This window comes from Anomaloglossus baeobatrachus, chromosome 2 (assembly GCF_048569485.1).
Source record: "Anomaloglossus baeobatrachus isolate aAnoBae1 chromosome 2, aAnoBae1.hap1, whole genome shotgun sequence".
Taxonomy (NCBI): domain Eukaryota; kingdom Metazoa; phylum Chordata; class Amphibia; order Anura; family Aromobatidae; genus Anomaloglossus; species Anomaloglossus baeobatrachus.
The window spans coordinates 739,823,724-739,849,251 of record NC_134354.1 but is presented as its reverse complement, the minus strand read 5'-3'; the positions used below and the strand labels follow the sequence as shown (position 1 = coordinate 739,849,251).

At 53.0% G+C, this 25,528-nt stretch overlaps 1 protein-coding gene across 1 annotated transcript in view; it reads right to left on the bottom strand.

Annotated features, from left to right (window-relative positions):
- The window catches only part of DDX10 (DEAD-box helicase 10), a 349,483-nt gene that overhangs the window by 303,397 nt on the left and 20,558 nt on the right, over positions 1-25,528 (bottom strand). The window contains exons 4-5 of the mRNA XM_075337422.1: positions 18,141-18,299; positions 11,186-11,306 (exon numbers count right to left, since the gene is read on the bottom strand). Of these exons, the coding sequence (XP_075193537.1) occupies positions 11,186-11,306; positions 18,141-18,299 (280 nt within the window). The remainder of the gene's footprint in view (positions 1-11,185; positions 11,307-18,140; positions 18,300-25,528) is intronic.

Sequence of the window (25,528 nt, the reverse complement as noted above, 5' to 3'; positions counted from 1 at the left end):
GATCCCACTTCGCCCAGAGCCCTAAGGGGGATGGGGAAGGAAAACAGCATGTGGGCTCCAGCCTCCGTACCCGCAATGGATACCTCAACCTTAACAACACCGCCGACCAGAGTGGGGTGAGAAGGGAGCATGCGGGGGGTCCCTGTTATGGGCCCTCTTTTCTTCCATCCGACATAGTCAGCAGCTGCTGCTGACTAAGCTGTGGAGCTGTGCGTGCATGTCTGCCTCCTTCGCACAAAGCAAAAAACTGAGGAGCCCGTGGAAGCACGGGAGGTGTATAGGCAGAAGGGGAGGGGCTTTACACTTTTAGTGTAATACTTTGTGCGGCCTCCGGAGGCATAGCCTATACACCCAATTGTCTGGGTCTCCCAATAAGGAGCGACAAAGAAAATACGGATAGCGCCGATACTTGTCCCTTGAGAGAGCCGAGAGACAAACCCTTGTCCATTCCGGATTGAAGGAATGAAAGAAAAGTGGGTAAGGCAAAAGGTCAGGGAGTAAAACCATTATCAGAGCACCAGGATAAGAAGATCCTCCAAGACCTGTAATAGATCTTGGCGGACATTGGTTTCCTGGCCTGTCTCATGGTGGCAATAACATCCTGAGATAACCCTGAGGACACTAGGAGCCAGGACTCAATGGCCACACAGTCAGGTTGAGGGCCGCAGAATTCAGATGGAAAAACGGCCCTTGTGACAGCAAGTCTGGGCGGTCTGGAAGCGCCCACGGTTGACCCACCGTGAGATGCCACAGATCCGGGTACCACGACCGCCTCGGCCAATCTGGAGCGACGAGAATGGCGCGACGACAGTCGGACCTGATCTTGCGCAACACTCTGGGCAGCATCGCCAGAGGAGGAAATACATAAGGCAGTCGAAACTGCGACCAATCCTGAACTAATGCGTCCGCCGCCAGAGCTCTGTGATCTTGAGACCGGGCCATGAATGCCGGGACTTTGTTGTTGTGCCGTGACGCCATGAGATCGACGTCCGGCGTTCCCCAGCGGCGACAGATCTCTCGAAACACGCCTGGGTGAAGAGACCATTCCCCCGCGTCCATGCCCTGACGACTGAGAAAATCTGCTTCCCAGTTTTCTACGCCCGGGATGTGAACTGCGGAGATGGTGGAGGCTGTGGCTTCCACCCACTGCAGAATCCGTCGGACTTCCTGGAAGGCTTGACGACTGCGAGTGCCGCCTTGGTGGTTGATGTATGCGACGGCAGTGGCGTTGTCCGACTGAATACGGATCTGCCTGCCCTCCAGCCACCGATGAAAAGCCAATAGGGCTAGATACACTGCCCTTATCTCCAGAATATTGATCTGAAGGGATGACTCTACCGGAGTCCAGGTTCCCTGAGCCCTGTGGTGGAGGAAAACCGCTCCCCACCCTGACAGGCTCGCGTCCGTGGTGACCACAGCCCAGGTTGGGGGTAGGAAGGATTTTCCTTGCGATAGAGAATTGGGAAGGAGCCACCACTGAAGAGACGTCTTGGTTGCAAGGGAAAGAGAGACGTTCCTGTCGAGGGAAGTCAACCTCCTGTCCCATTTGCGGAGAATGTCCCACTGGAGTGGCCGCAAATGGAATTACGCGAAGGGCACTGCCTCCATCGCTGCCACCATCTTCCCCAGGAAGTGCATGAGGCGCCTCAAGGGGTGTGACTGACCCCGAAGAAGAGATTGCACCCCTGTCTGCAGAGAAAGCTGTTTGTCCCGCGGTAGCTTGACTAACGCTTGCTGGGTATGAAACTCCATCCCAAGGTACGTCAGTGATTGGGTCGGTGTCAACTTGGATTTTGGGAAGTTGATGATCCACCTGAACTGCTGGAGAGTCGCCAGAGCGACGGTAAGGCTGTGTTGACACGCCACCTGAGAAGGTGCCCTGACTAGGAGATCGTCTAAGTAGGGAATCACCGAGTGGCCCTGAGAGTGTAGGACCGCCACAACGGATGCCATGACCTTGGTGAACACCCGTGGGGCTGTCGCCAGGCCGAAAGGCAATGCCACGAACTGAAGGTGTTCGTCCCCGATGGCGAAACGCAAGAAGCGTTGATGTTCGGGTGCGATCGGCACATGGAGATAAGCATCCTTGATGTCGATCGATGCTAGGAAGTCTCCTTGTGACATCGATGCGATGACCGAGCGGAGAGATTCCATCCGAAACCGTCTGGTGCTCACATGTCTGTTGAGTAGTTTGAGGTCCAGAACGGGACGGAATGATCCGTCCTTCTTTGGCACCACGAACAAGTTGGAGTAAAAGCCGCGACCATGTTCCTGAGGGGGAACGGGGATCACAACTCCTTCTGTCTTCAGAGCGTCCACTGCCTGAAAAAGTGCGTCGGCCCGAGCGGGGGGCGGAGAGGTTCTGAAGAAACGAGTCGGGGGACGAGAGCTGAACTCTATCCTGTAACCGTGAGACAGAATGTCTCTCACCCATCGGTCTTGAACATGTGGCCACCAGGCGTCGCAAAAGCGGGAGAGCCTGCCACCGACCGAGGATGCGGTTCGGGGATGCCGAGAGTCATGAAGAGGCCGCCTTGGAGGCATTGCCTCCGGCGGCTTTTTGGGGGCGTGACTTAGCCCGCCACGCATAGGAGTTCCTCTGGCCTTTCTCCGGCCTGCTGGACGAAGAGGATTGGGACTTGGCGGAGGGACGAAAGGACCGAAACCTCGATTGTATTTTCCGTTGCTGAGGTCTCTTCGGTTTGGACTGGGGTAAGGAGGAGTCCTTTCCCTTGGATTCCTTAATAATCTCATCCAATCGTTCGCCAAACAATCGGTCGCCAGAAAACGGCAAACCGGTTAAGAACCTCTTGGAAGCCGAGTCTGCCTTCCATTCGCGCAGCCACATGGCCCTGCGGACTGCCACAGAGTTAGCGGATGCCACCGCTGTACGGCTAGCAGAGTCTAGAACTGCGTTCATGGCGTAGGAAGAAAAAGCTGACGCCTGAGAAGTCAAAGACGCAACCTGCGGAGCAGAATTACGTGTGACCGCATTAATCTCAGCCAGACAAGCTGAGATAGCTTGAAGTGCCCACACGGCTGCAAAAGCCGGGGCAAAAGACGCGCCCGTGGCTTCATAGATGGATTTCACCAGGAGCTCTGCCTGTCAGTGGCATCTTTTAGCGATGAGCCATCTGCAACCGATACCACAGATCTAGCCGCCAATCTAGAGACTGGAGGATCCACCTTGGGACATTGAGCCCAACCCTTAACTACGTCAGAGGGGAAGGGGTAACGTGTGTCAGTAAGGCGCTTAGTAAAGCGCTTGTCCGGAACCGCTCTGGGCTTCTGGACAGCATCTCTGAAGTTAGAGTGATCGAAAAACGCACTCCGTGTACGTTTAGGGAACCGAAACTGGTGTTTCTCCTGCTGAGAAGTCGACTCCTCTTGAAGAAGTCGGGGAAGATTCCCAGCGAGCCCGCTTAGCCGGTCTGGGACTGTGGTCCGGGCAGGAGTCCTCCACGTGAGACCTAGGGCCCCCCCTGGGAGCGCGCTGCGGCGCGGACCGAGAGGGGCCTGGAGGCGACGATCCAACAGGGCCCGGGGCCTGTGTAAGGACCGGTCTGGACTGCAAAGCTTCTAGCAGCTTGGCAGACCATTTGTCCATAGACTGAGCCATGGATTGTGAAAGTGACTCAGAGAGTTTCTCAGCAAAAACTGCAAACTCTGTCCCTGCCGCCTGGACAGGGGGAGCAGGGGGGGTCTACCTGAGCCGAGGGGCCCACTAGTGACCGAGGCTCCGGCTGAGCAAGCAAAACAGGGGTCGAGCATTGCTCACAGTGAGGGTAGGTGGAACCCGCAGGTAACATAGCCGCACAAGAGGTACAGGTCGCAAAAGAAGGGAATTTTGTTTACTTACCGTAAATTCCTTTTCTTCTAGCTCTAATTGGGAGACCCAGACAATTGGGTGTATAGGCTATGCCTCCGGAGGCCGCACAAAGTATTACACTCAAAAGTGTTAAGCCCCTCCCCTTCTGCCTATACACCCCCCGTGCTCCCACGGGCTCCTCAGTTTTGGTGCAAAAGCAAGAAGGAGGAAAAAGAATTATAAACTGGTTTAAAGTAACTTCAATCCGAAGGAATATCGGAGAACTGAAACCATTCAACATGAACAACATGTGTACACAAAAAAACAGGGGCGGGTGCTGGGTCTCCCAATTAGAGCTAGAAGAAAAGGAATTTACGGTAAGTAAACAAAATTCCCTTCTTCTTTGTCGCTCTATTGGGAGACCCAGACAATTGGGACGTCCAAAAGCAGTCCCTGGGTGGGTAAAATAATACCTCGTAAGAGAGCCGTAAAACGGCCTCTTCCTACAGGTGGACAACCGCCGCCTGAAGGACTCGTCTACCTAGGCTGGCATCCGCCGAAGCATAGGTATGCACCTGATAGTGCTTCGTGAAAGTGTGCAGGCTCGACCAGGTAGCCGCCTGACACACCTGCTGAGCCGTAGCCTGGTGCCTCAAAGCCCAGGATGCGCCCACGGCTCTGGTAGAATGGGCCTTCAGCCCTGAGGGAACCGGAAGCCCAGCCGAACGGTAAGCTTCGATAATTTCTCCTTGATCCACCGAGCCAGGGTTGATTTGGAAGCCTGTGACCCTTTACGCTGGCCAGCGACAAGGACAAAGAGTGCATCCGAGCGGCGCCGTACGAGAAATGTAGTTTCTGAGTGCTCTCACCAGATCTAACAAGTGCAAATCCTTTTCACATTGGTGAACTGGATGAGGATAAAAAGAAGGTAAGACGATATCCTGATTGAGATGAAAGGGGGATACCACCTTAGGGAGAAATTCCGGAACCGGACGCAGAACCACCTTGTCCTGGTGAAACACCAGGAAAGGGGCTTTGCATGACAGCGCTGCTAGCTCAGACACTCTGCGAAGTGAAGTGACTGCTACTAGAAAAACCACTTTCTGCGAAAGGCGTGAGAGAGAAATATCCCTCATTGGCTCGAATGGTGGTTTCTGAAGAACCATCAGCACCCTGTTCAGATCCCAGGGTTCTAACGGCCGCTTGTATGGAGGGACGATGTGACAAACCCCCTGCAGGAACGTGCGTACCTGTGGAAGTCTGGCTAGGCGCTTCTGGAAAAACACAGAGCGCTGAGACTTGTCCCTTAAGGGAGCCGAGCGACAAACCCTTTTCCAGTCCAGATTGAAGGAAGGACAGAAAAGTGGGCAAGGCAAAAGGCCAGGGAGAAATACCCTGAGCAGAGCACCATGACAGGAAAATTTTCCACGTCCTGTGGTAGATCTTGGCGGACGTTGGTTTCCTAGCTTGTCTCATAGTGGCAATGACGTCTTGAGATAACCCTGAGGACGCTAGGATCCAGGACTCAATGGCCACACAGTCAGGTTGAGGGCCGCAGAATTCAGATGGAAAAACGGCCCTTGAGATAGCAAGTCTGGTCGGTCTGGTAGTGCCCACGGTTGGCCGACCGTGAGATGCCACAGATCCGGGTACCACGACCGCCTCGGCCAGTCTGGAGCGACGAGGATGACGCGGCGGCAGTCGGCCCTGATCTTGCGTAACACTCTGGGCAACAGTGCCAGCGGAGGAAACACATAAGGGAGCTGAAACTGCGACCAATCCTGAACTAAGGCGTCTGCCGCCAGAGCTCTGGGATCTTGAGACCGTGCCATGAACGCCGGTACCTTGTTGTTGTGCCGGGACGCCATGAGGTCGACGTCCGGCACCCCCCAGCGGCAACAGATCTCCTGAAACACGTCCGGGTGAAGGGACCATTCCCCTGCGTCCATGCCCTGGCGACTGAGAAAGTCTGCTTCCCAGTTTTCCACGCCTGGAATGTGAACTGCGGAGATGGTGGAGGCCGTGGCTTCCGCCCACAGCAGAATCCGCCGGACTTCCTGGAAGGCTTACCGACTGCGTGTGCCGCCTTGGTGGTTGATGTAAGCCACCGCTGTGGAATTGTCTGACTGAATTCTGATCTGCTTGCCTTCCAGCCACTGCTGGAACGCTTTCTGGGCAAGATACACTGCCCGTATTTCCAGAACATTGATCTGAAGCGAGGACTCTTGCTGGGTCCACGTACCCTGAGCCCTGTGGTGGAGAAAAACCGCTCCCCACCCTGACAGACTCGCGTCCGTCGTGACCACCTCCCAGGATGGGGGTAGGAAGGATTTCCCTTTCGATAATGAAGTGGGAAGAAGCCACCACCGAAGGGAAGCTTTGGTCGCCTGCGAGAGGGAGACGTTCCTGTCGAGGGACGTCGGCTTCCTGTCCCATTTGCGTAGGATGTCCCATTGAAGAGGACGCAGGTGAAACTGCGCGAAAGGAACTGCCTCCATTGCTGCCACCATCTTCCCCAGGAAGTGCATGAGGCGCCTCAAGGTGTGTGACCGACCTTGAAGGAGAGATTGTACCCCTGTCTGTAGTGACCGCTGCTTGATCAGCGGAAGCTTCACTATCGCTGAGAGGGTATGAAACTCCATGCCAAGGTATGTCAGCGATTGGGCCGGTGTCAGATTTGACTTTGGAAAATTGATGATCCACCCGAAACTCTGGAGAGTCTCCAGGGTAGCGTCGAGGCTGTGTTGGCATGCCTCTAGAGAGGGTGCCTTGATCAACAGATCGTCCAAGTACGGGATCACCGAGTGACCCTGAGAGTGGAGGACCGCTACTACAGTAGCCATAACCTTGGTGAAAACCCGTGGGGCTGTTGCCAGGCCGAACGGCAGTGCCACGAACTGCAGGTGTTCGTTCCCTATGGCGAAGCGCAAGAAGAGCTGGTGCTCTGGAGCAATCGGTACGTGGAGATAAGCATCTTTGATATCGATCGATGCAAGGAAATCTCCCTGGGACATTGAGGCGATGACGGAGCGGAGGGATTCCATCCGGAACCGCCTGGTCTTTACGTGTTTGTTGAGAAGTTTCAGGTCCAGGACAGGTCGGAAAGACCCGTCCTTCTTTGGGACCACAAACAAGTTGGAGTAAAAACCGTGGCCCTGTTGCTGAAGAGGAACAGGGACCACCACTCCTTCTGCCTTCAGAATGCCCAGCGCCTGCAGAAGAGCCTCGGCTCGCTCGGGAGGCGGGGATGACCTGAAGAATCGAGTCGGGGGACGAGAGGTGAACTCTATCTTGTAACCGTGAGACAGAATGTCTCTCACCCAACGGTCTTTTACCCGTGGCAGCCAGGTGTCGCAAAAGCGGGAGAGCCTGCCACCGACCGAGGATGCGGAGTGAGGATGCCGAAAGTCATAAGGAAGCCGCTTTGGTAGCGGCACCTCCGGTGGTCTGTTTAGGACGTGACTTATACCGCCATGCATCAGAGTTCCTTTGATCTTTCTGAGGCCTTTTGGACGAGGAGAATTGTTTGATGATTTCATCCAAACGCTCGCCAAACAATCGTTCGCCAGAAATTGGCAAACTGGTTAAGCGCTTTTTGGAAACAGAATCTGCCTTCCATTCCCGTAGCCACAAGGCCCTGCGGAGTACCACCGAATTGGCGGCTGCAACCGCCGTACGGCTCGCAGAGTCCAGGATAGCATTAATAGCGTAAGACGCAAATGCCGACGTCTGAGTGGTTATGGACGCCACCTGTGGCGCGGACGTGCGTGGCTGCGTCAATTTGCGCTTGACCTGCTGAGATAGCTTGTAGCGCCCATACGGCTGCGAATGCTGGGGCAAAAGAAGCGCCGATAGCTTCATAGATGGATTTCAACCAGAGCTCCATCTGCCTGTCAGTGGCATCTTTGAGTGAAGCCCCATCTTCCACTGCAAGTATGGATCTAGCTGCCAGTCTGGAGATTGGAGGATCCACTTTGGGACACTGAGTCCAGCCCTTGACCACGTCAGGGGGAAAGGGATAACGTGCATCCTTAAGGCGCTTAGAAAAACGCTTATCTGGACAAGCATGGTGATTCTGGACTGCCTCTCTGAAATCAGAGTGGTCCAGAAACATACTCTGTGTACGCTTGGGAAACCTGAAACGGAACTTCTCCTGCTGGGAAGCCGACTCCTCCGCCGGAGGAGCTGAGGGAGAAATATCCAACATACGATTGATGGACGCAATAAGGTCGTTCACTATGGCGTCCCCATCAGGAGTATCAAGGTTGAGAGCGGCCTCAGGATCAGGATCCTGATCAGCTACTTCCGCGTCATCAACCAGCGATTCCCCTCGCTGAGACCCTGAACAATATGATGATGTCGAGGGAAAATCTAAGCGAGCTCGCTTAGTCGGTCTGGGACTGGGGTCTGTGTCAGATCCCTCAGCTTGGGATCCATGAGATACCCCGGGAGGACATTGTTGGTCCAGCTGAGGTGGGCCAGGGAACAAAGAATCAACAGAGTCCCTGTGCTGAGATACCGGTCTGGACTGCAAGGCTTCTAGTATCTTAGCCATAGTCTCAGAGAGTCCCTGTCACCTGAACAGTGTTAGCAGGTGGCTCCCCCTGGGCCCCCCCTAGAAGAGGCTCTGGCTGAGTAAGTGCCACAGGGGCCGAACAGTGCCTACAATGAGGGTCAGTGGAACCTGCCGGTAGCGGGGGTCGTACATGCGGCGCAGGCAACATAATAAGCCTGTGTTTTGGCACCCCTGCCTTTCGTGGGCGCCATGCTATTATCTTCCCTGAGCAACACAATAGGGTATATAGCCAGAAATCAACTGTGCACTAGACGGTGTAAAATAAACATATAATGTTACACTACTGCACAATGGGGCTAGCACAATGCTGCTTACCACCCGCTTAAAGCGGTTGTGAGGCCACCAGAGTCCCTGCCTGGGTCTCCCAGATTTTGTCCCCCTCTGCTGCGTCCGAGGAGCTGACAGGAATGCGTCCTGAGGAGAGGAGAGAGCCGTGGGCGTGACCCAGAAAGAGCGGGAACTGGAGCCGCACTGTGCACAGTGAGGGGAGTGGAGTATGCAAAGCATGCTCCAGCCCTCAGTGCTGCTCGTTCTGTGCAGCGTCCCGCCCTTCCCCTGCCTGTCAGGGCTGTGGGCGGGAGGAAAGGAAACTGGGCCGCAAAAAGCCGGGGACTCTAGTAATAAACGCGGCCGCCGTAAAAGCGCGGCTGGCGTGGAAGTCCCCGGCGCACTACAAGTCCCAGCCGCGCCGCAGTGTTTCCATGGCAGCGGCGGTCAGTGCGGCAGTCCCTATACATAAACACACTCAGCAACGCTGAGTGTGTAATGGCACATATTAACCCGGTCAGCGCCGCGGTCCCCGGTGCACTAGCACACCCAGCAAAGCTGGAGTGTTGCTGTGCGCGGTCCCCACGGGGACACAGAGTACCTCCAAGTAGCAGGGCCATGTCCCTGAACGATACCCGGCTCCTATCCAGCAGGCTCCACAGGAGTTGTGGATGAAGCACGGTCTCCTGTGCCTGGAGACCGATAGGATCCCACTTCCACCAGAGCCCTGAGGGGGATGGGGAAGGAAAAACAGCATGTGGGCTCCAGCCTCCGTACCCGCAATGGATACCTCAACCTTAACAACACCGCCGACAAGAGTGGGGTGAGAAGGGAGCATGCTGGGGGCCCTATATGGGCCCACTTTTCTTCCATCCGACAGTCAGCAGCTGCTGCTGATCAATCTATGGAGCTGTGCGTGCATGTCTGCCTCCTTCGCACAAAGCAAAAAACTGAGGAGCCCGTGGGAGCACGGGGGGTGTATAGGCAGAAGGGGAGGGGCTTAACACTTTTGAGTGTAATACTTTGTGCGGCCTCCGGAGGCATAGCCTATACACCCAATTGTCTGGGTCTCCCAATAGAGCGACAAAGAAAAACCCTGTGCCTTAGCACCCTTGCTCCTTGTGGACATGCTGTTGTCTCCTAGGAGAGTGATCACTGAGGGTATATGGGAAAGGGTATACAGCCCGACCGAACAGAAATATATATATAGAATACGTATCTATTCCGGCACCCTAAGGGGACCAGCACCGGGTGGCCGGTGTGGCTTACCGACCGCTAAAAAGCGGAGTGTGTGTCCTCCAGATTCCCTGCCTTAGGTCTCCCAGAGTTGCAGAGCTCTTTCCTGGTAATCCTCCACCGGCAGAATGCCAAAAAAAATGGCTGCCGGAGCTCTCTGGGGAGGAGTGGAGCCGTGGGCGGCGCTAGAAAAGTGCGGGAATCTGGGGTCCCCACAGTGATCAGTGAGGGGGGAGGAAACATACAGGATGCTCCGGCCCTCACATCCGACGTCAGGTCGGCAATCCCGCCCTTACCCCTGACAGGCAGGCCCGGGGGCGGGAGTTTTGCTACTAGGCCGCGATGAATCCGGGGACTAAATTTAAGACCGCGGCCGACAAGCTGGCGCAGTCAGCGCGGAAGTCCGCCGGTCTTCACAAATCAGCAGCTGCTGCAGCGTCCGGGAAGAAGGCGCTCCATGCACAGCCCCCATGGGGACACAGAGTACCTTAGAGATGCAGGGCCCGGTCCCTGAGGATGAATAGACTCCTGTCCGGCAGATTCCCACAGGGGCTGCGGAGGGAGCACGGTCCCAGTAAATGGATGACCGGTCAGGATCCCACTTCTCCCAGAGCCGCTAAGGGATGGTGAAGGAAAACGGCATGAGGCTCCGGCCTTTGTACCCGCAATGGGTACTTCAACCTTAACAGCACCGCCGCCGTAGTGGGGTGAGAAGGGAACATGCCGGGGGCCCCGTGGGGGCCCACTTTTCTTCCAACCGATATAACTAATATGAGAATGCATGAGTGGATGTGTGCCTCCTTCCACACAAAGCATAAAACTACGGAGCCAGTGATGCACGGGAGGGTGTATAGGCAGAGGGGAGGGGTTACACTTTTTAAAGTGTAATACTTTGTGTGGCCTCCGGAGGCAGAAGCTATACACCCAATTGTCTGGGTCTCCCAATGGAGCGACAAAGAAATCTGCTGTAAGCTATGCTGGGGGCGTGTTCTTTTTCTGCTGTGTTGCTGACTGCTTGTGATTGGATAGCTCATGCAGGGAGAAGAAGTACACACCCCCGCAGGGAAAATTAGCTGGACATAACAAAAGTTAACTCATTTGGTGTCAAACACTTTGCTAATATCTAAGCAAATAAGAGATGAAATTTAAAAAAAAAAAAAAAAAAAAAAAGGATTCTGTGCCGCAGCCAAAATAGAAATCTGTACTTACTTAAATATGAAAAATTTGCTGAAAGGTCCTCTTTAAAGAGATAATCCAACAGCCGTGTATCCTGTATAAAAAGGCTGATCATTACTTACCCAACATCTGGAGATTACAGGCATTAAAAAGGGACGTCTCATCCATATGCTGCAACAGCCGTCCAGGGGTGCAGATTAATATATTTGTGCGATGGATGCGAGCAGATTCTTCTTTTACATCCTAAAAAGTCATAAAAATTACACAAAATAAAAGGACTACTGAGAAAAGTTCAAAGTCCCAGATTAGTTTTTTTTTTTTTTAAAAAAAAAAAAAATCCTGTCAAAAGTAATCTTGACAATGTACATAAATACACGAGTATATATATATATATATATATATATATATATATATATATATATATATATATATATATATATATATATATATATATATATATATATATATATTATATATATTGCACATGTTGGATGCATTCTCAAGAGCTGAGCCCGCACTATACCTGGCAGATGTTATACAGCCAGCCTCTGCCTGTAACAGCAGCGATCTGAGCCATACTCCAATCGCTGCTGTTAACCCCTTAGATGTCGCTTTCAATTTGACAGCAGAAGATAAGGTGCAAAGGCCTAAGGGGCGTATCATGCCATTTAGCCAGCCTCCAGAGCAACGCAATTATAAGGTGCTGATGGGTTTCCATGGCTGTCACTCTGATGCTTCTATTAAGCCCAATAAAAAAAATGTGCCACTACACTGGAAGAAAATTTGCTAAATTCTAGTGGATTTTGGTAAAGTTTGTTCCATTCGACATTAGGCCTTTTGTGTACATTTTGTTACTGCCGTTCATTTAAAAAAAAAAAAAAAATATTTATTTTTTTAATATATATATTTAAATGAAGGGAATTTTGTTTACTTACCGTAAATTCCTTTTCTTCTAGCTCCTATTGGGAGACCCAGACAATTGGGTGTATAGCTTCTGCCTCCGGAGGCCACACAAAGTATTACACTTTAAAAAGTGTAACCCCTCCCCTCTGCCTATACACCCTCCCGTGCATCACGGGCTCCTCAGTTTTGGTGCAAAAGCAGGAAGGAGGAAACTTATAAATTGGTCTAAGGTAAATTCAATCCGAAGGATGTTCGGAGAACTGAAACCATGAACCAAAAGAACAATTCAACATGAACAACATGTGTACACAAAGAACAACAGCCCGAAGGGAACAGGGGCAGGTGCTGGGTCTCCCAATAGGAGCTAGAAGAAAAGGAATTTACGGTAAGTAAACAAAATTCCCTTCTTCTTTGTCGCTCCATTGGGAGACCCAGACAATTGCGACGTCCAAAAGCAGTCCCTGGGTGGGTAAAAGAATACCCCAATAAAAAGAGCCGACAACGGCTCCCTCTTACAGGTGGGCAACCGCCGCCTGAAGGACTCGCCTACCTAGGCTGGCATCTGCCGAAGCATAGGTATGCACCTGATAGTGTTTCGTGAAAGTGTGCAGACTCGACCAGGTAGCCGCCTGACACACCTGCTGAGCCGTAGCCTGGTGCCGCAATGCCCAGGATGCACCCACGGCTCTGGTAGAATGGGCTTTCAGCCCTGCAGGAATCGGAAGCCCAGAAGAACGGTAGGCTTCAAGAATCGGTTCCTTGATCCACCGAGCCAAGGTTGACATGGAAGCCTGCGACCCCTTACGCTGGCCAGCGACGAGGACAAAGAGCGCATCAGAACGGCGCAGGGGCGCCGTGCGAGAAATGTAGAGCCGGAGTGCTCTCACTAGATCTAACCAATGCAACTCCTTTTCACATTGGTGAACTGGATGAGGACAAAAAGAAGGTAAGGAGATATCCTGATTGAGATGAAAAGGGGATACCACCTTAGGGAGAAATTCCGGGACCGGACGCAGAACCACCTTATCCTGGTGAAAAACCAGGAAGGGGGCTTTGCATGACAGCGCTGCCAACTCCGACACTCTACGGAGCGATGTGACTGCCACTAGAAAGACCACCTTCTGTGAAAGACGTGAAAGGGAGACATCCCGCAGTGGCTCGAAAGGTGGTTTCTGAAGAGCCTTTAGCACTCTGTTAAGATCCCATTCTTGAGATAAGCCTGAGGACGCTAGTATCCAGGACTCAATGGCCACACAGTCAGGTTGAGGGCCGCAGAATTCAGATGGAAAAATGGCCCTTGAGACAGCAAGTCTGGTCGGTCTGGGAGTGCCCACGGTTGACCCACCGTGAGGTGCCACAGATCCGGGTACCACGACCTCCTCGGCCAGTCTGGAGCGACGAGGATGGCGCGGCGGCAGTCGGACTTGATGTTGCGTAACACTCTGGGCAGCATTGCCAGAGGAGGAAATACATAAGGCAGTCGGAACTGCGACCAATCTTGAACTAATGCGTCCGCCGCCAGAGCTCTGTGATCTTGAGACCGTGCCATGAATGCCGGGACTTTGTTGTTGTGCCGAGACGCCATGAGGTCGACGTCCGGCGTCCCCCAGCAGCAACAGATCTCTTGAAACACGTCCGAGTGAAGAGACCATTCCCCTGCGTCCATGCCCTGGCGACTGAGAAAGTCTGCTTCCCAGTTTTCTATGCCCGGGATGTGAACTGCGGAGATGGTGGAGGCTGTTGCCTCCGCCCACAGCAGAATCCGCCGAACTTCTTGGAAGGCTTGGCGGCTGCGCGTGCCGCCCTGGTGGTTGATGTACGCGACCGCCGTGGCGTTGTCCGACTGTATGCGGATCTGCCTGCCCTCCAGCCACCGATGGAACGCCTTTAGGGCTAGGTACACTGCCCTTATATCCAGAGCATTGATCTGAAGGGAGGACTCTGTCGGAGTCCAGGTTCCCTGAGCCCTGTGGTGGAGAAAAACCGCTCCCCACCCTGACAGACTCGCGTCCGTCGTGACCACAGCCCAGGATGGGGGCAGGAAGGATTTTCCCTTCGACAGAGAAGTGGGAAGAAGCCACCACTGAAGAGAGGTTTTGGCTGCCAGAGAAAGGGAGACGTTCCTGTCTAGGGACGTCGACCTCCTGTCCCATTTGCAGAGAATGTCCCATTGGAGTGGACGCAGATGAAACTGCGCAAAGGGGACTGCCTCCATCGCCGCCACCATCTTCCCCAGGAAGTGCATGAGGCGCCTCAAGGGGTGTGACTGGGCCCGAAGGAGAGAGTGCACCCCAGCTTGCAGCGAACGCTGTTTGTCCAGCGGAAGCTTGACTATCGCTGAGAGAGTATGAAACTCCATCCCGAGGTAAGTCAGTGATTGGGCCGGAGTCAATTTTGACTTTGGGAAATTGATGATCCACCCGAACCTCTGGAGAGTCTCCAGAGCAACGGTCAGACTGTGTTGACATGCCACCCGGGAGGGTGCCTTGACCAGGAGATCGTCTAAGTAAGGGATCACCGAGTGGCCCTGAGTGCAGGACTGCCACAACGGATGCCATGACCTTGGTGAAGACCCGTGGGGCTGTCGCCAGGCCGAAAGGCAGTGCCACAAACTGAAGGTGTTCGTCCCCAATGGCGAAACGCAGGAAGCGTTGATGCTCTGGTGCGATCGGCACATGGAGATAGGCATCCCTGATGTCGATTGATGCTAAGAAGTCTCCTTGTGACATCGAGGCGATGACAGAGCGGAGGGATTCCATGCGAAACCGTCTGGTTCTCACCTGTCTGTTGAGCAATTTGAGGTCCAAAACGGGACGGAATGATCCGTCCTTTTTTGGCACCACGAACAGGTTGGAGTAAAAACCGTGACCCCGTTCCTGAAGGGGAACGGGGATCACAACTCCTTCTGTCTTCAGTGTCCACCGCCTGAGCAAGTGCATCGGCTCGCTCGGGGGGCGGAGATGTTCTGAAGAAACGAGTCGGAGGACGAGAGCAGAACTCTATCCTGTAACCGTGAGACAGAATGTCTCTCACCCATCGGTCTTGGACATATGGCCACCAGGCGTCGCCAAAGCGGGAGAGCCTGCCACCGACCGAGGATGCGGTTTGTGGAGGCCGAAAGTCATGAGGAGGCCGCCTTGGAGACGGTGCCTCCGGCGGTCTTTGGAGGACCGCCATGCAGAAGAGTTCCTCTGGCTCTTCTGTGGCCTGTTGGACGAGGATGATTGGGATCTGGCTGAGGGCCGAAAGGACCGAAACCTCGCCTGAATTTTCCGTTGCTGAGGTCTTTTTGGCTTGGATTGGGGTAAGGACGAGTCCTTTCCCTTAGATTGCTTAATAATTTCATCCAATTGCTCGCCAAACAATCGGTCGCCAGAAAAAGGCAAACCGGTCAAGAACTTCTTGGAAGCAGAGTCTGCCTTCCATTCGCGCAGCCACATGGCCCTGCGGACTGCCACCGAATTGGCGGATGCTACCGCTGTACGGCTAGCAGAGTCCAGGACGGCGTTCATGGCGTAGGACGAAAAAGCCAACGCCTGAGAAGTCAAAGACGCTACTTGCGGAGCAGAGGTACGTGTGACCGCATTAATCTCAGACAGACAAGCTGAGATAGCTTGGAGTGCCCACACGGCTGCAAAGGCCGGGGCGAAAGACGCGCCTGTGGCTTCAAAGATGGATTTCATTAGGAGCGCTATCTGCCTGTCAGTGGCATCCTTGAGCGATGAACCGTCAGCCACTGCTACTACGGATCTAGCCGCCAGTCTAGAGACTGGAGGATCCACCTTGGGACATTGAGCCCAACCCTTGACTACGTCAGAGGGGAAGGGGTAACGTGTGTCATTAAGGCGCTTAGAAAAAACGCTTGTCCGGAAAAGCTCTGTGCTTCTGGACAGCATCTCTGAAGTTAGAGTGATCGAAAAAAGCACTCCGTGTACGTTTGGGAAGCCTAAACTGGTGTTTCTCCTGCTGTGAAGCAGACTCCTCCACCGGTAGAGGCGGGGGAGATAGATCTAGCACCTGGTTGATTGACGCTATAAGGTCATTTACTATGGCGTCCCCTTCAGGTGTATCAAGATTGAGAGCAACGTCAGTGTCAGAGCCCTGAGCTGCGACCTCTGCCTCATCCTCCAGAGAGTCCTCAAGCTGAGACCCCGAACAGCGTGATGAAGTCGGGGAAGATTCCCAGCGAGCCTGCTTAGCCGGTCTGGGACTGCGGTCCGTGCCGGAGTCCTCCACGTGAGACCTAGGGGCCACCCCGGGAGCATGCTGTGGCGCAGACCGAGAGGGGCCTGGGGACGATGACCCCGCAGTGCCCGGGGCCTGTGTAAGGGCCGGCCTGGACTGTAAGGCTTCTAGTATCTTAGCAGACCATTTGTCCATAGACTGAGCCATGGATTGTGAAAGTGACTCAGAGTTTCTCAGCTAAAACTGCAAACTCTGTCCCTGCCGCCTGGATAGGGGAGGCCGGCGGTTCTACCTGGGCCGAGGGTCCCACCAGTGCCCGAGGCTCCGGCTGAGCGAGTGCCACAGGGCCCGAGCAATGCTCACAGTGAGGGTAGGTGGAACCTGCAGGTAGCATAGCCGCACAAGAGGTACAGGTTGCAAAATAACCCTGTGTCTTGGCACCCTTGCTCCTTGTGACCGACATGCTGTTCTCTCCTAGGAGAGTAATCACTGAGGTAGATAGCCAAAGGCTAAACACTGCGGCCGAACCTAGAAAATTTATACAAATATATATATATATATATACAGTTCGGCACCATAGGGGGACCAGCACCGTGTGACCGGTGTGGCTTACCGACCGCCCAGAGCGGTGTGTGTCCACCAAATCCCCTGCCTTGGGTCTCCCAGAGCTGCAGCCAGAAGTCCTCCACCGGCAGAATGTGATTAAAACATGGCTGCCGGCGTTCTAAGGGGGGGAGGGAGCCGTGGGCGTGATCAATAAAGTGCGGAAATCTGGTGCCCCAGAGTGATGAGTGAGGGGGGAGGAGTACACTAAAGTATGCTCCAGCCCTCACAGTCGGCGTCAGGCCGACCATCCCGCCCTTACCCCTGACTGGCAGGCCCGGGGGCGGGAGTTTAATGCACTAGGCCGCAAAAGCCGGGGACTAAATTTAATACCGCGGCCGGCAAGCAGGCTCGGTCGGCGCGGTAGTCCCGATCGTGACACAAAAACAGCAGCCGCTGCAGCGTCTGAGACCAAGTGCTCCATGCACCGTCCCCAAGGGGACACAGAGTACCTTTATGATGCAGGGCCTGTCCCTGATGATACTCAGTCTCCTGTCCGTCAGAATCCCACAGGGGCTGCGGAGGGAGCCCGGTCCCAGTGCCTGGATGACCGGTTAGGATCCCACTTCTCCCAGAGCCTCTAAGGGATGGGGAAGGAAAACGGCATGTGGCTCCAGCCTTTGTACCCGCAATGGGTACCTCAACCTTAACAGCACCGCCGACTTAGTGGGGCGAGAAGGGAGCATGCCGGGGGCCCTGGGGCCCTCTTTTCTTCCATCCGATATAATCAGCAGCTGCTGCTGACTAAAATGTGGAGCTTGCGTGAATGTGTGCCTCCTTCAACACAAAGCATAAAAACTGAGGAGCCCGTGATGCACGGGAGGGTGTATAGGCAGAGGGGAGGGGTTACACTTTTTAAAATGTAATACTTTGTGTGGCCTCCGGAGGCAGAAGCTATACACCAAATTGTCTGGGTCTCCCAATGGAGCGACAAAGAAATATACAGTATTTAAATATATGTATATATATATATTATATATATTGAAATATATATACAGTATTTAAATATATATATATAATGAAATATATATACAGTATTTAAATATATATATATATATATATATATATATATATATATATATATATATATTTATACATTTCACCCGATAAACAGGTTTTTTTTTTGCTCATTCATAGGGCAGTCCCTGTTTACATGACAAGACTATCATGAATCAAGAGTTCACAATTGTCTTGCAGTGTAAACCTTCCCCACTGTACATAGAGAGTTTTAGAATCTACCATCAATTTCAAAGTAAAAAAAAAAAAAAAACTAAAACTAAAAACAAAAATGCCATGGAAATCATTTGTTAATCTATACACTAAGTTCAAGTGGTAGCAGTTTAGAATCAGGTTCTGTACACACAGGTAATAGGTAATGAAACGCACCTTTCCTCCGATGACCAGTCCGGCAGAGAAGTCGTGATTTCGGCCGACCTTCCGAAGGACTTCAAAGATCTGATAGGCCAGCTCTCTAGTGGGGGAAATTACAAGGACTCCGAGCCCGTCGTCTGCAGTCCACTGCTGCCGGTACAGGCATTCCAGCGCCTGCAGGAGACAGGCAAGAAATAAAGCAAACAGCATCCTACAATATCCTGCGGTAAAACGTCATGTTAGTGTTCTCCAATCACAAGACATATGCAGCCAACTGTGTCTGACAAGACATTATAATCAAAACACCTTTAAAAGGGTTTCCCCACAAACAAAGAAGGGAATTTTGTTTACTTACCGTAAATTCCTTTTCTTCTAGCTCCAATTGGGAGACCCAGACAATTGGGTGTATAGGCTATGCCTCCGGAGGCCGCACAAAGTATTACACTAAAAGTGTAAAGCCCCTCCCCTTCTGCCTATACACCCCCCGTGCTCCCACGGGCTCCTCAGTTTTGGTGCAAAAGCAAGAAGAAAGGAAAAAAATTATAAACTGGTTTAAAGTAAATTCAATCCGAAGGAATATCGGAGAACTGAAAAAATTCAACATGAACAACATGTGTACACAAAAAACAGGGGCGGGTGCTGGGTCTCCCAATTGGAGCTAGAAGAAAAGGAATTTACGGTAAGTAAACAAAATTCCCTTCTTCTTTGTCGCTACATTGGGAGACCCAGACAATTGGGACGTCCAAAAGCAGTCCCTGGGTGGGTAAATAATACCTCATAATAGAGCCGTAACGGCTCCGTCCTACAGGTGGGCAACCGCCGCCTGAAGGACTCGCCTACCTAGGCTGGCATCCGCCAAAGCATAGGTATGCACCTGATAGTGTTTCGTGAAAGTGTGCAGGCTCGACCAGGTAGCCGCCTGACACACCTGCTGAGCCGTAGCCTGGTGCCTCAAAGCCCAGGACGCACCCACGGCTCTGGTAGAATGGGCCTTCAGCCCTGAGGGAACCGGAAGCCCAGCAGAACGGTAAGCTTCGAGAATTGGTTCCTTGATCCACCGAGCCAGGGTTGATTTGGAAGCCTGTGACCCTTTACGCTGGCCAGCGACAAGGACAAAGAGTGCATCCGAGCGGCGCAGGGGCGCCGTACGAGAAATGTAGAGTCTGAGAGCTCTCACCAGATCTAACAAGTGCAAATCCTTTTCACATTGGTGAATTGGATGAGGGCAAAAAGAGGGTAAGGAGATATCCTGATTGAGATGAAAAGGGGATACCACCTTAGGTAGAAATTCCGGAACCGGACGCAGAACCACCTTGTCCTGGTGAAACACCAGGAAAGGGGCTTTGCATGACAATGCTGCTAGCTCAGACACTCTCCGAAGTGAAGTGACTGCTACTAGGAAAACCACTTTCTGCGAAAGGCGTGCGAGAGAAATATCCCTCATTGGCTCGAACGGTGGTTTCTGAAGAACCATCAGCACCCTGTTCAGATCCCAGGGTTCCAACGGACGTTTGTAAGGAGGGACGATGTGACAAACCCCCTGCAGGAACGTGCGTACCTGTGGAAGTCTGGCCAAGCGCTTCTGAAAAAACACAGAGAGCGCAGAGACTTGTCCCTTAAGGGAGCCAAGCGACAAACCCTTTTCCAATCCGGACTGAAGAAAGGACAGAAAAGTGGACAAGGCAAATGGCCAGGGAGAAAAACCCTGATCAGAGCACCATGACAGGAATATTTTCCACGTCCTGTGGTAGATCTTGGCGGACGTTGGTTTCCTAGCCTGTCTCATAGTGGCAATGACCTCTTGAGATAATCCTGAAGACGCTAAGATCCAGGACTCAATGGCCACACAGTCAGGTTGAGGGCCGCAGAATTCAGATGGAAAAACGGCCCTTGAGACAGCAAGTCTGGTCGGTCTGGTAGTGCCCACGGTTGGCCGACCGTGAGATGCCACAGATCCGGGTACCACGACCTCCTCGGCCAGTCTGGGGCGACGAGGATGGCGCGGCGGCAGTCGGCCCTGATCTTGCGTAACACTCTGGGCAACAGTGCCAGCGGAGGAAACACATAAGGGAGTTGAAACTGCGACCAATCCTGAACTAAGGCGTCTGCCGCCAGAGCTCTGTGATCGTGAGAACGTGCCATGAATGCCGTGACCTTGTTGTTGTGCCGTGACGCCATTAGGTGGACGTCCGGCATCCCCCAGCGGCAACAGATCTCCTGAAACACGTCCGGGTGAAGGGACCATTCCCCTGCGTCCATGCCCTGGCGACTGAGAAAATCTGCTTCCCAGTTTTCCACGCCCGGGATGTGAACTGCGGAGATGGTGGAGGCCGTGGCTTCCACCCACATCAAAATCCGCCGGACCTCCTGGAAGGCTTGCCGACTGCGTGTTCCTCCTTGGTGGTTGATGTAAGCCACCGCTGTGGAGTTGTCCGACTGAATTCGGATCTGCTTGCCTTCCAGCCACTGCTGGAACGCTTTTAGGGCTAGATACACTGCCCTGATCTCCAGAACATTGATCTGAAGTGAGGACTCTTGCCGAGTCCACGTACCCTGAGCCCTGTGGTGGAGAAAAACTGCTCCCCACCCTGACAGACTCGCGTCCGTCGTGACCACCGCCCAGGATGGGGGTAGGAAGGATTTCCCCTTTGATAATGAAGTGGGATGAAGCCACCACCGAAGGGAAGCTTTGGTTGCCTGAGAGAGGGAGACGTTCCTGTCGAGGGACGTCGGCTTCCTGTCCCATTTGCGTAGGATGTCCCATTGAAGAGGACGCAGGTGAAACTGCGCGAACGGGACTGCCTCCATTGCTGCCACCATCTTCCCCAGGAAGTGCATGAGGCGCCTCAAGGGGTGTGACTGACCTTGAAGGAGAGATTGCACCCCCGTCTGTAGTGAACGCTGCTTGTTCAGCGGAAGCTTCACTATCGCTGAGAGGGTATGAAACTCCATGCCAAGATATGTCAGCGATTGGGCCGGTGTCAGATTTGACTTTGGAAAATTGATGATCCACCCGAAACTCTGGAGAGTCTCCAGAGTAGCGGTGAGGCTGTGCTGGCATGCCTCTTGAGAGGGAGCCTTGACCAGCAGATCGTCTAAGTAAGGGATCACCGAGTGACCCTGAGAGTGGAGGACCGCAACTACTGCAGCCATGACCTTGGTGAAAACCCGTGGGGCTGTCGCCAGGCCGAACGGCAATGCCACGAACTGAAGGTGTTCGTCTCCTATGGCGAAGCGCAGGAAGCGCTGATGCTCTGGAGCAATCGGTACGTGGAGATAAGCATCTTTGATATCGATCGATGCAAGGAAATCTCCTTGGGACATTGAGGCGATGACGGAGCGGAGGGATTTCATCCGGAACCGCCTGGTCTTTACGTGTTTGTTGAGCAGTTTTAGGTCCAGGACAGGACGGAAAGACCCGTCCTTCTTTGGAACCACAAACAGGTTGGAGTAAAAACCGTGACCCTGTTGCTGAAGAGGAACAGGGACCACCACTCCTTCTGTCTTCAGAGTGCCCAGCGCCTGCAGAAGAGCATCGGCTCGCTCGGGAGGCGGAGATTTTCTGAAAAATCGAGTCGGAGGACGAGAGCTGAACTCTATCCTGTAACCGTGAGACAGAATGTCTCTGACTTAGACCGCCATGGATCGGAGTTCCTCTGATCCTTCTGAGGCCTTTTGTACGAGGAGAATTGGGACCTGCCCGCACCCCGAAAGGACCGAAACCTCGACTGTCCCCTCCTCTGTTGGGGTAATTTTGGTTTGGCCTGGGGTAAGGATGTTTCCTTTCCCTTGGATTGTTTGATGATTTCATCCAGCCTCTCACCAAACAAACGGTCGCCAGAAAATGGCAAACCGGTTAAGCACTTTTTGGAAGCCGAATCTGCCTTCCATTCCCGTAGCCACAAGGCCCTGCGTATTGCCACCGAATTGTCGGCTGCAACCGCCGTACGGCTCGCAGAGTCCAGGACAGCATTAATAGCGTAGGACGCAAATGCCGACGTTTGAGAAGTTATGGACGCCACTTGCGGCGCAGACGTACGTGTGAGTGCGTCAATTTGCGCTTGACCCGCTGCAATAGCTTGGAGTGCCCATACGGCTGCGAATGCTGGAGCAAAAGACGCGCCGATAGCTTCATAGATGGATTTCAACCAGAGCTCCATCTGTCAGTGGCATCCTTGAGCGAAGCCCCATCTTCAACTGCAACTATGGATCTAGCCGCCAGTCTGGAGATTGGAGGATCCACCTTGGGACACTGAGTCCAGCCCTTGACCACGTCAGGGGGGAAGGGATAACGTGTATCCTTAAGGCGCTTGGAAAAACGCTTATCTGGACAAACTCGGTGTTTCTGGACTGTCTCTCTGAAGTCGGAGTGATCCAGAAACATACTCGTTGTACGCTTGGGGAACCTGAAACGGAATTTCTCCTGCTGAGAGGCTGACTCCTCCACTGGAGGAGCCGAGGGAGAAATATCCAACATTTGATGTATGGACGCGATAAGATCATTCACTATGGCGTCACCATCAGGAGTATCAAGGTTGAGAGCGGCCTCAGGATCAGAATCCTGATCAGCTACCTCCGCTTCATCATACAGAGAGTCCCCCTTCTGAGACCCTGAACAATGTGATGAGGTCGAGGGGATTTCCCAGCGAGCTCGCTTAGGCGGTCTGGGGCTGCGGTCCATGTCAGAGACCTCACCCTGGGATCTATGAGACACCCCGGGGGAACATTGTTGTTCCAACTGAGGGGAACCAGGGGGCAATGATTCCACAGTGCCCATGGTCTGAGATACCGGTCTGGACTGCAAAGCTTCTAGAATCTTAGCCATAGTCTCAGAAAGTCTGTCAGTAAAAACTGCAAACTCCGTCCCTGTCACCTGGACAGTGTTAGCTGGTGGTTCCCCCTGGGCCCCCCTTAGCAGAGGCTCTGGCTGAGCAAGTGCCACAGGGGCCGAGCAGTGCACACAATGAGGGTCAGTGGAACCTGCCGGTAGCGAGGTCGTACATGCGGCGCAGGCAGCATAGTAAGCCTGTGTTTTGGCACCCCTGCATCTTGTGGGTGCCATGCTGTTGTCTCCCCTGGGCAACACAATAGGGTATATAGCCAGAAATCAACCGTGCACCATACAGTGTAAAGTATAGCCTATAAACATATAATCTATAATTACACTTCTGCACAAGTGGGGCCAGCACCTCAGGTGCTGCTTACCGCCCGCTTAAAGCGGTTGTGAGGCCACCAGAGTCCCTGCCTGAGTCCCCCAGAGCTTGTCTCCCCTCTGCAGCTAAATAGGAGAGAGAAGGCGCAATAGGGTCTTACCCGATATATTGGGTGGGAAAGATCATGTAAAAGTGATGCACTCACCTGATCGAGTTGTGCCAGTCACAACTCCTTTAACAGCATAACGTGAGCGCCAAAAAGGTCCAGCAGCAGCCCTGTTGCACAAGTAGAATATCAACAGAAGAAAAAAGACAGGTATTTTGCCGCGCTTGAAGACCATAGACTATGATGTCAGGCAAATGATTCTTTTTATTTCATCCTACGCGTTTCGGAGACCACAACTGTCTCCTTCAGGGAAAGGAACTATAGTTCCTTTCCCTGAAGAAGGAGACAGTTGTGGTCTCCGAAACGCGTAGGATGAAATAAAAAGAATCATTTGCCTGACATCATAGTCTATGGTCTTCAAGCGCGGCAAAATACCTGTCTTTTTTCTTCTGTTGATATTCCCCTCTGCAGCGTCAGGGGAGCTGACAGGAATTGCTGCCGGCGTCCTGAGGAGAGGAGGGAGCCGTGGGCGTGACCCAGAAAGTGCGGGAACTGGTGCCCCACTGTGCACAGTGAGGGGGGTGGAGTATGCAAAGCATGCTCCAGCCCTCAGTGCTGCCGTCCTGTACAGCGTCCCGCCCTTCCCCTGACTGGCAGGGCTGGGGGCGGGAAGAAAAAGAGACTAGGCCGCAAAAGCCGGAGACTCGAGTTATAAGCGCGGCCGCCGTATAAGCGCGGTCGGCGCGGAAGTCCCCGGCGCACTAACAGTCCCAGCCGCGCCACAGTGATAACAATGGCAGCGGCGGTCAGCGCGGCAGTCCCCATACACTAACACACTCAGCGACGCTGCAGTGTGTAATGGCACAAACGCAGTCAGCGCCGCGGTCCCCGGTGCACTAGCACACCCAGCAATGCTGGAGTGTTGCTGTGCACGGTCCCCACGGGGACACAGAGTACCTCAAAGTAGCAGGGCCATGTCCCTGAACGATACTCGGCTCCTATCCAGCAGAGTCCTCAGGAGCTGTGGATGGAGCACGGTCTCAGTGCCTGGAGACCGATAGGATCCCACTTCACCCAGAGCCCTAAGGGGGATGGGGAAGGAAAACAGCATGTGGGCTCCAGCCTCCGTACCCGCAATGGATACCTCAACCTTAACAACACCGCCGACAAGAGTGGGGTGAGAAGGGAGCATGCTGGGGGCCCTGTTATGGGCCCTCTTTTCTTCCATCCGACATAGTCAGCAGCTGCTGCTGACTAAGCTGTGGAGCTATGCGTGCATGTCTGCCTCCTTCGCACAAAGCAAAAAACTGAGGAGCCCGTGGGAGCACGGGGGGTGTATAGGCAGAAGGGGAGGGGCTTTACACTTTTAGTGTAATACTTTGTGCGGCCTCCGGAGGCATAGCCTATACACCCAATTGTCTGGGTCTCCCAATGGAGCGACAAAGAAAGATCATTTAATTCAACAGACATTACAAGTTCCACAATTGGATGTGATAATAAAAAAAAAAAAAAAATGTCCCTGTGCTGAGATAATCTTATATATGTGTCCCTGCTGTGTGCTGTGTAATGGCCGTGTCTGACCGTACAGGGACATGGTCTGATCATACCACATCTCTTGGGCCAGGGAGGATGCAAAAGAGTTTACATATTAAAGAATGTATGTCTGGAACTCCAATGGTGTGAACAAGGTGCAAGACTCAAAAACATAACTATACAATAAGGTAAAGAGTTGCACACAAGTCACAGTGTATAGAGGAATAATAATTATTCCCCATACATTGTGACTTGTGTGCAACTCCTTACCTTATTGTATAGTTATATGTTTTTGAGTCTTGCACATTGTTCACACCATAGGTGTTCCAGACGTACACTCTTTACTTAGTATGCATTTTCGGTCTGAGAACCCTGCCCCACCCATAGCCATGTGTTTTATTTCACATATATAGCTTGGTCCTTTGCTTCCCATACAGAGCAAGCTTTTTAACTGCAGGTGAGGTTACATATAGGCTAGGGACCCCAAAAGAAGGGAATTTTGTTTACTTACCGTAAATTCCTTTTCTTCTAGCTCCTATTGGGAGACCCAGACAATTGGGTGCATAGCTTCTGCCTCCGGAGGCCACACAAAGTATTACACTTTAAAAAGT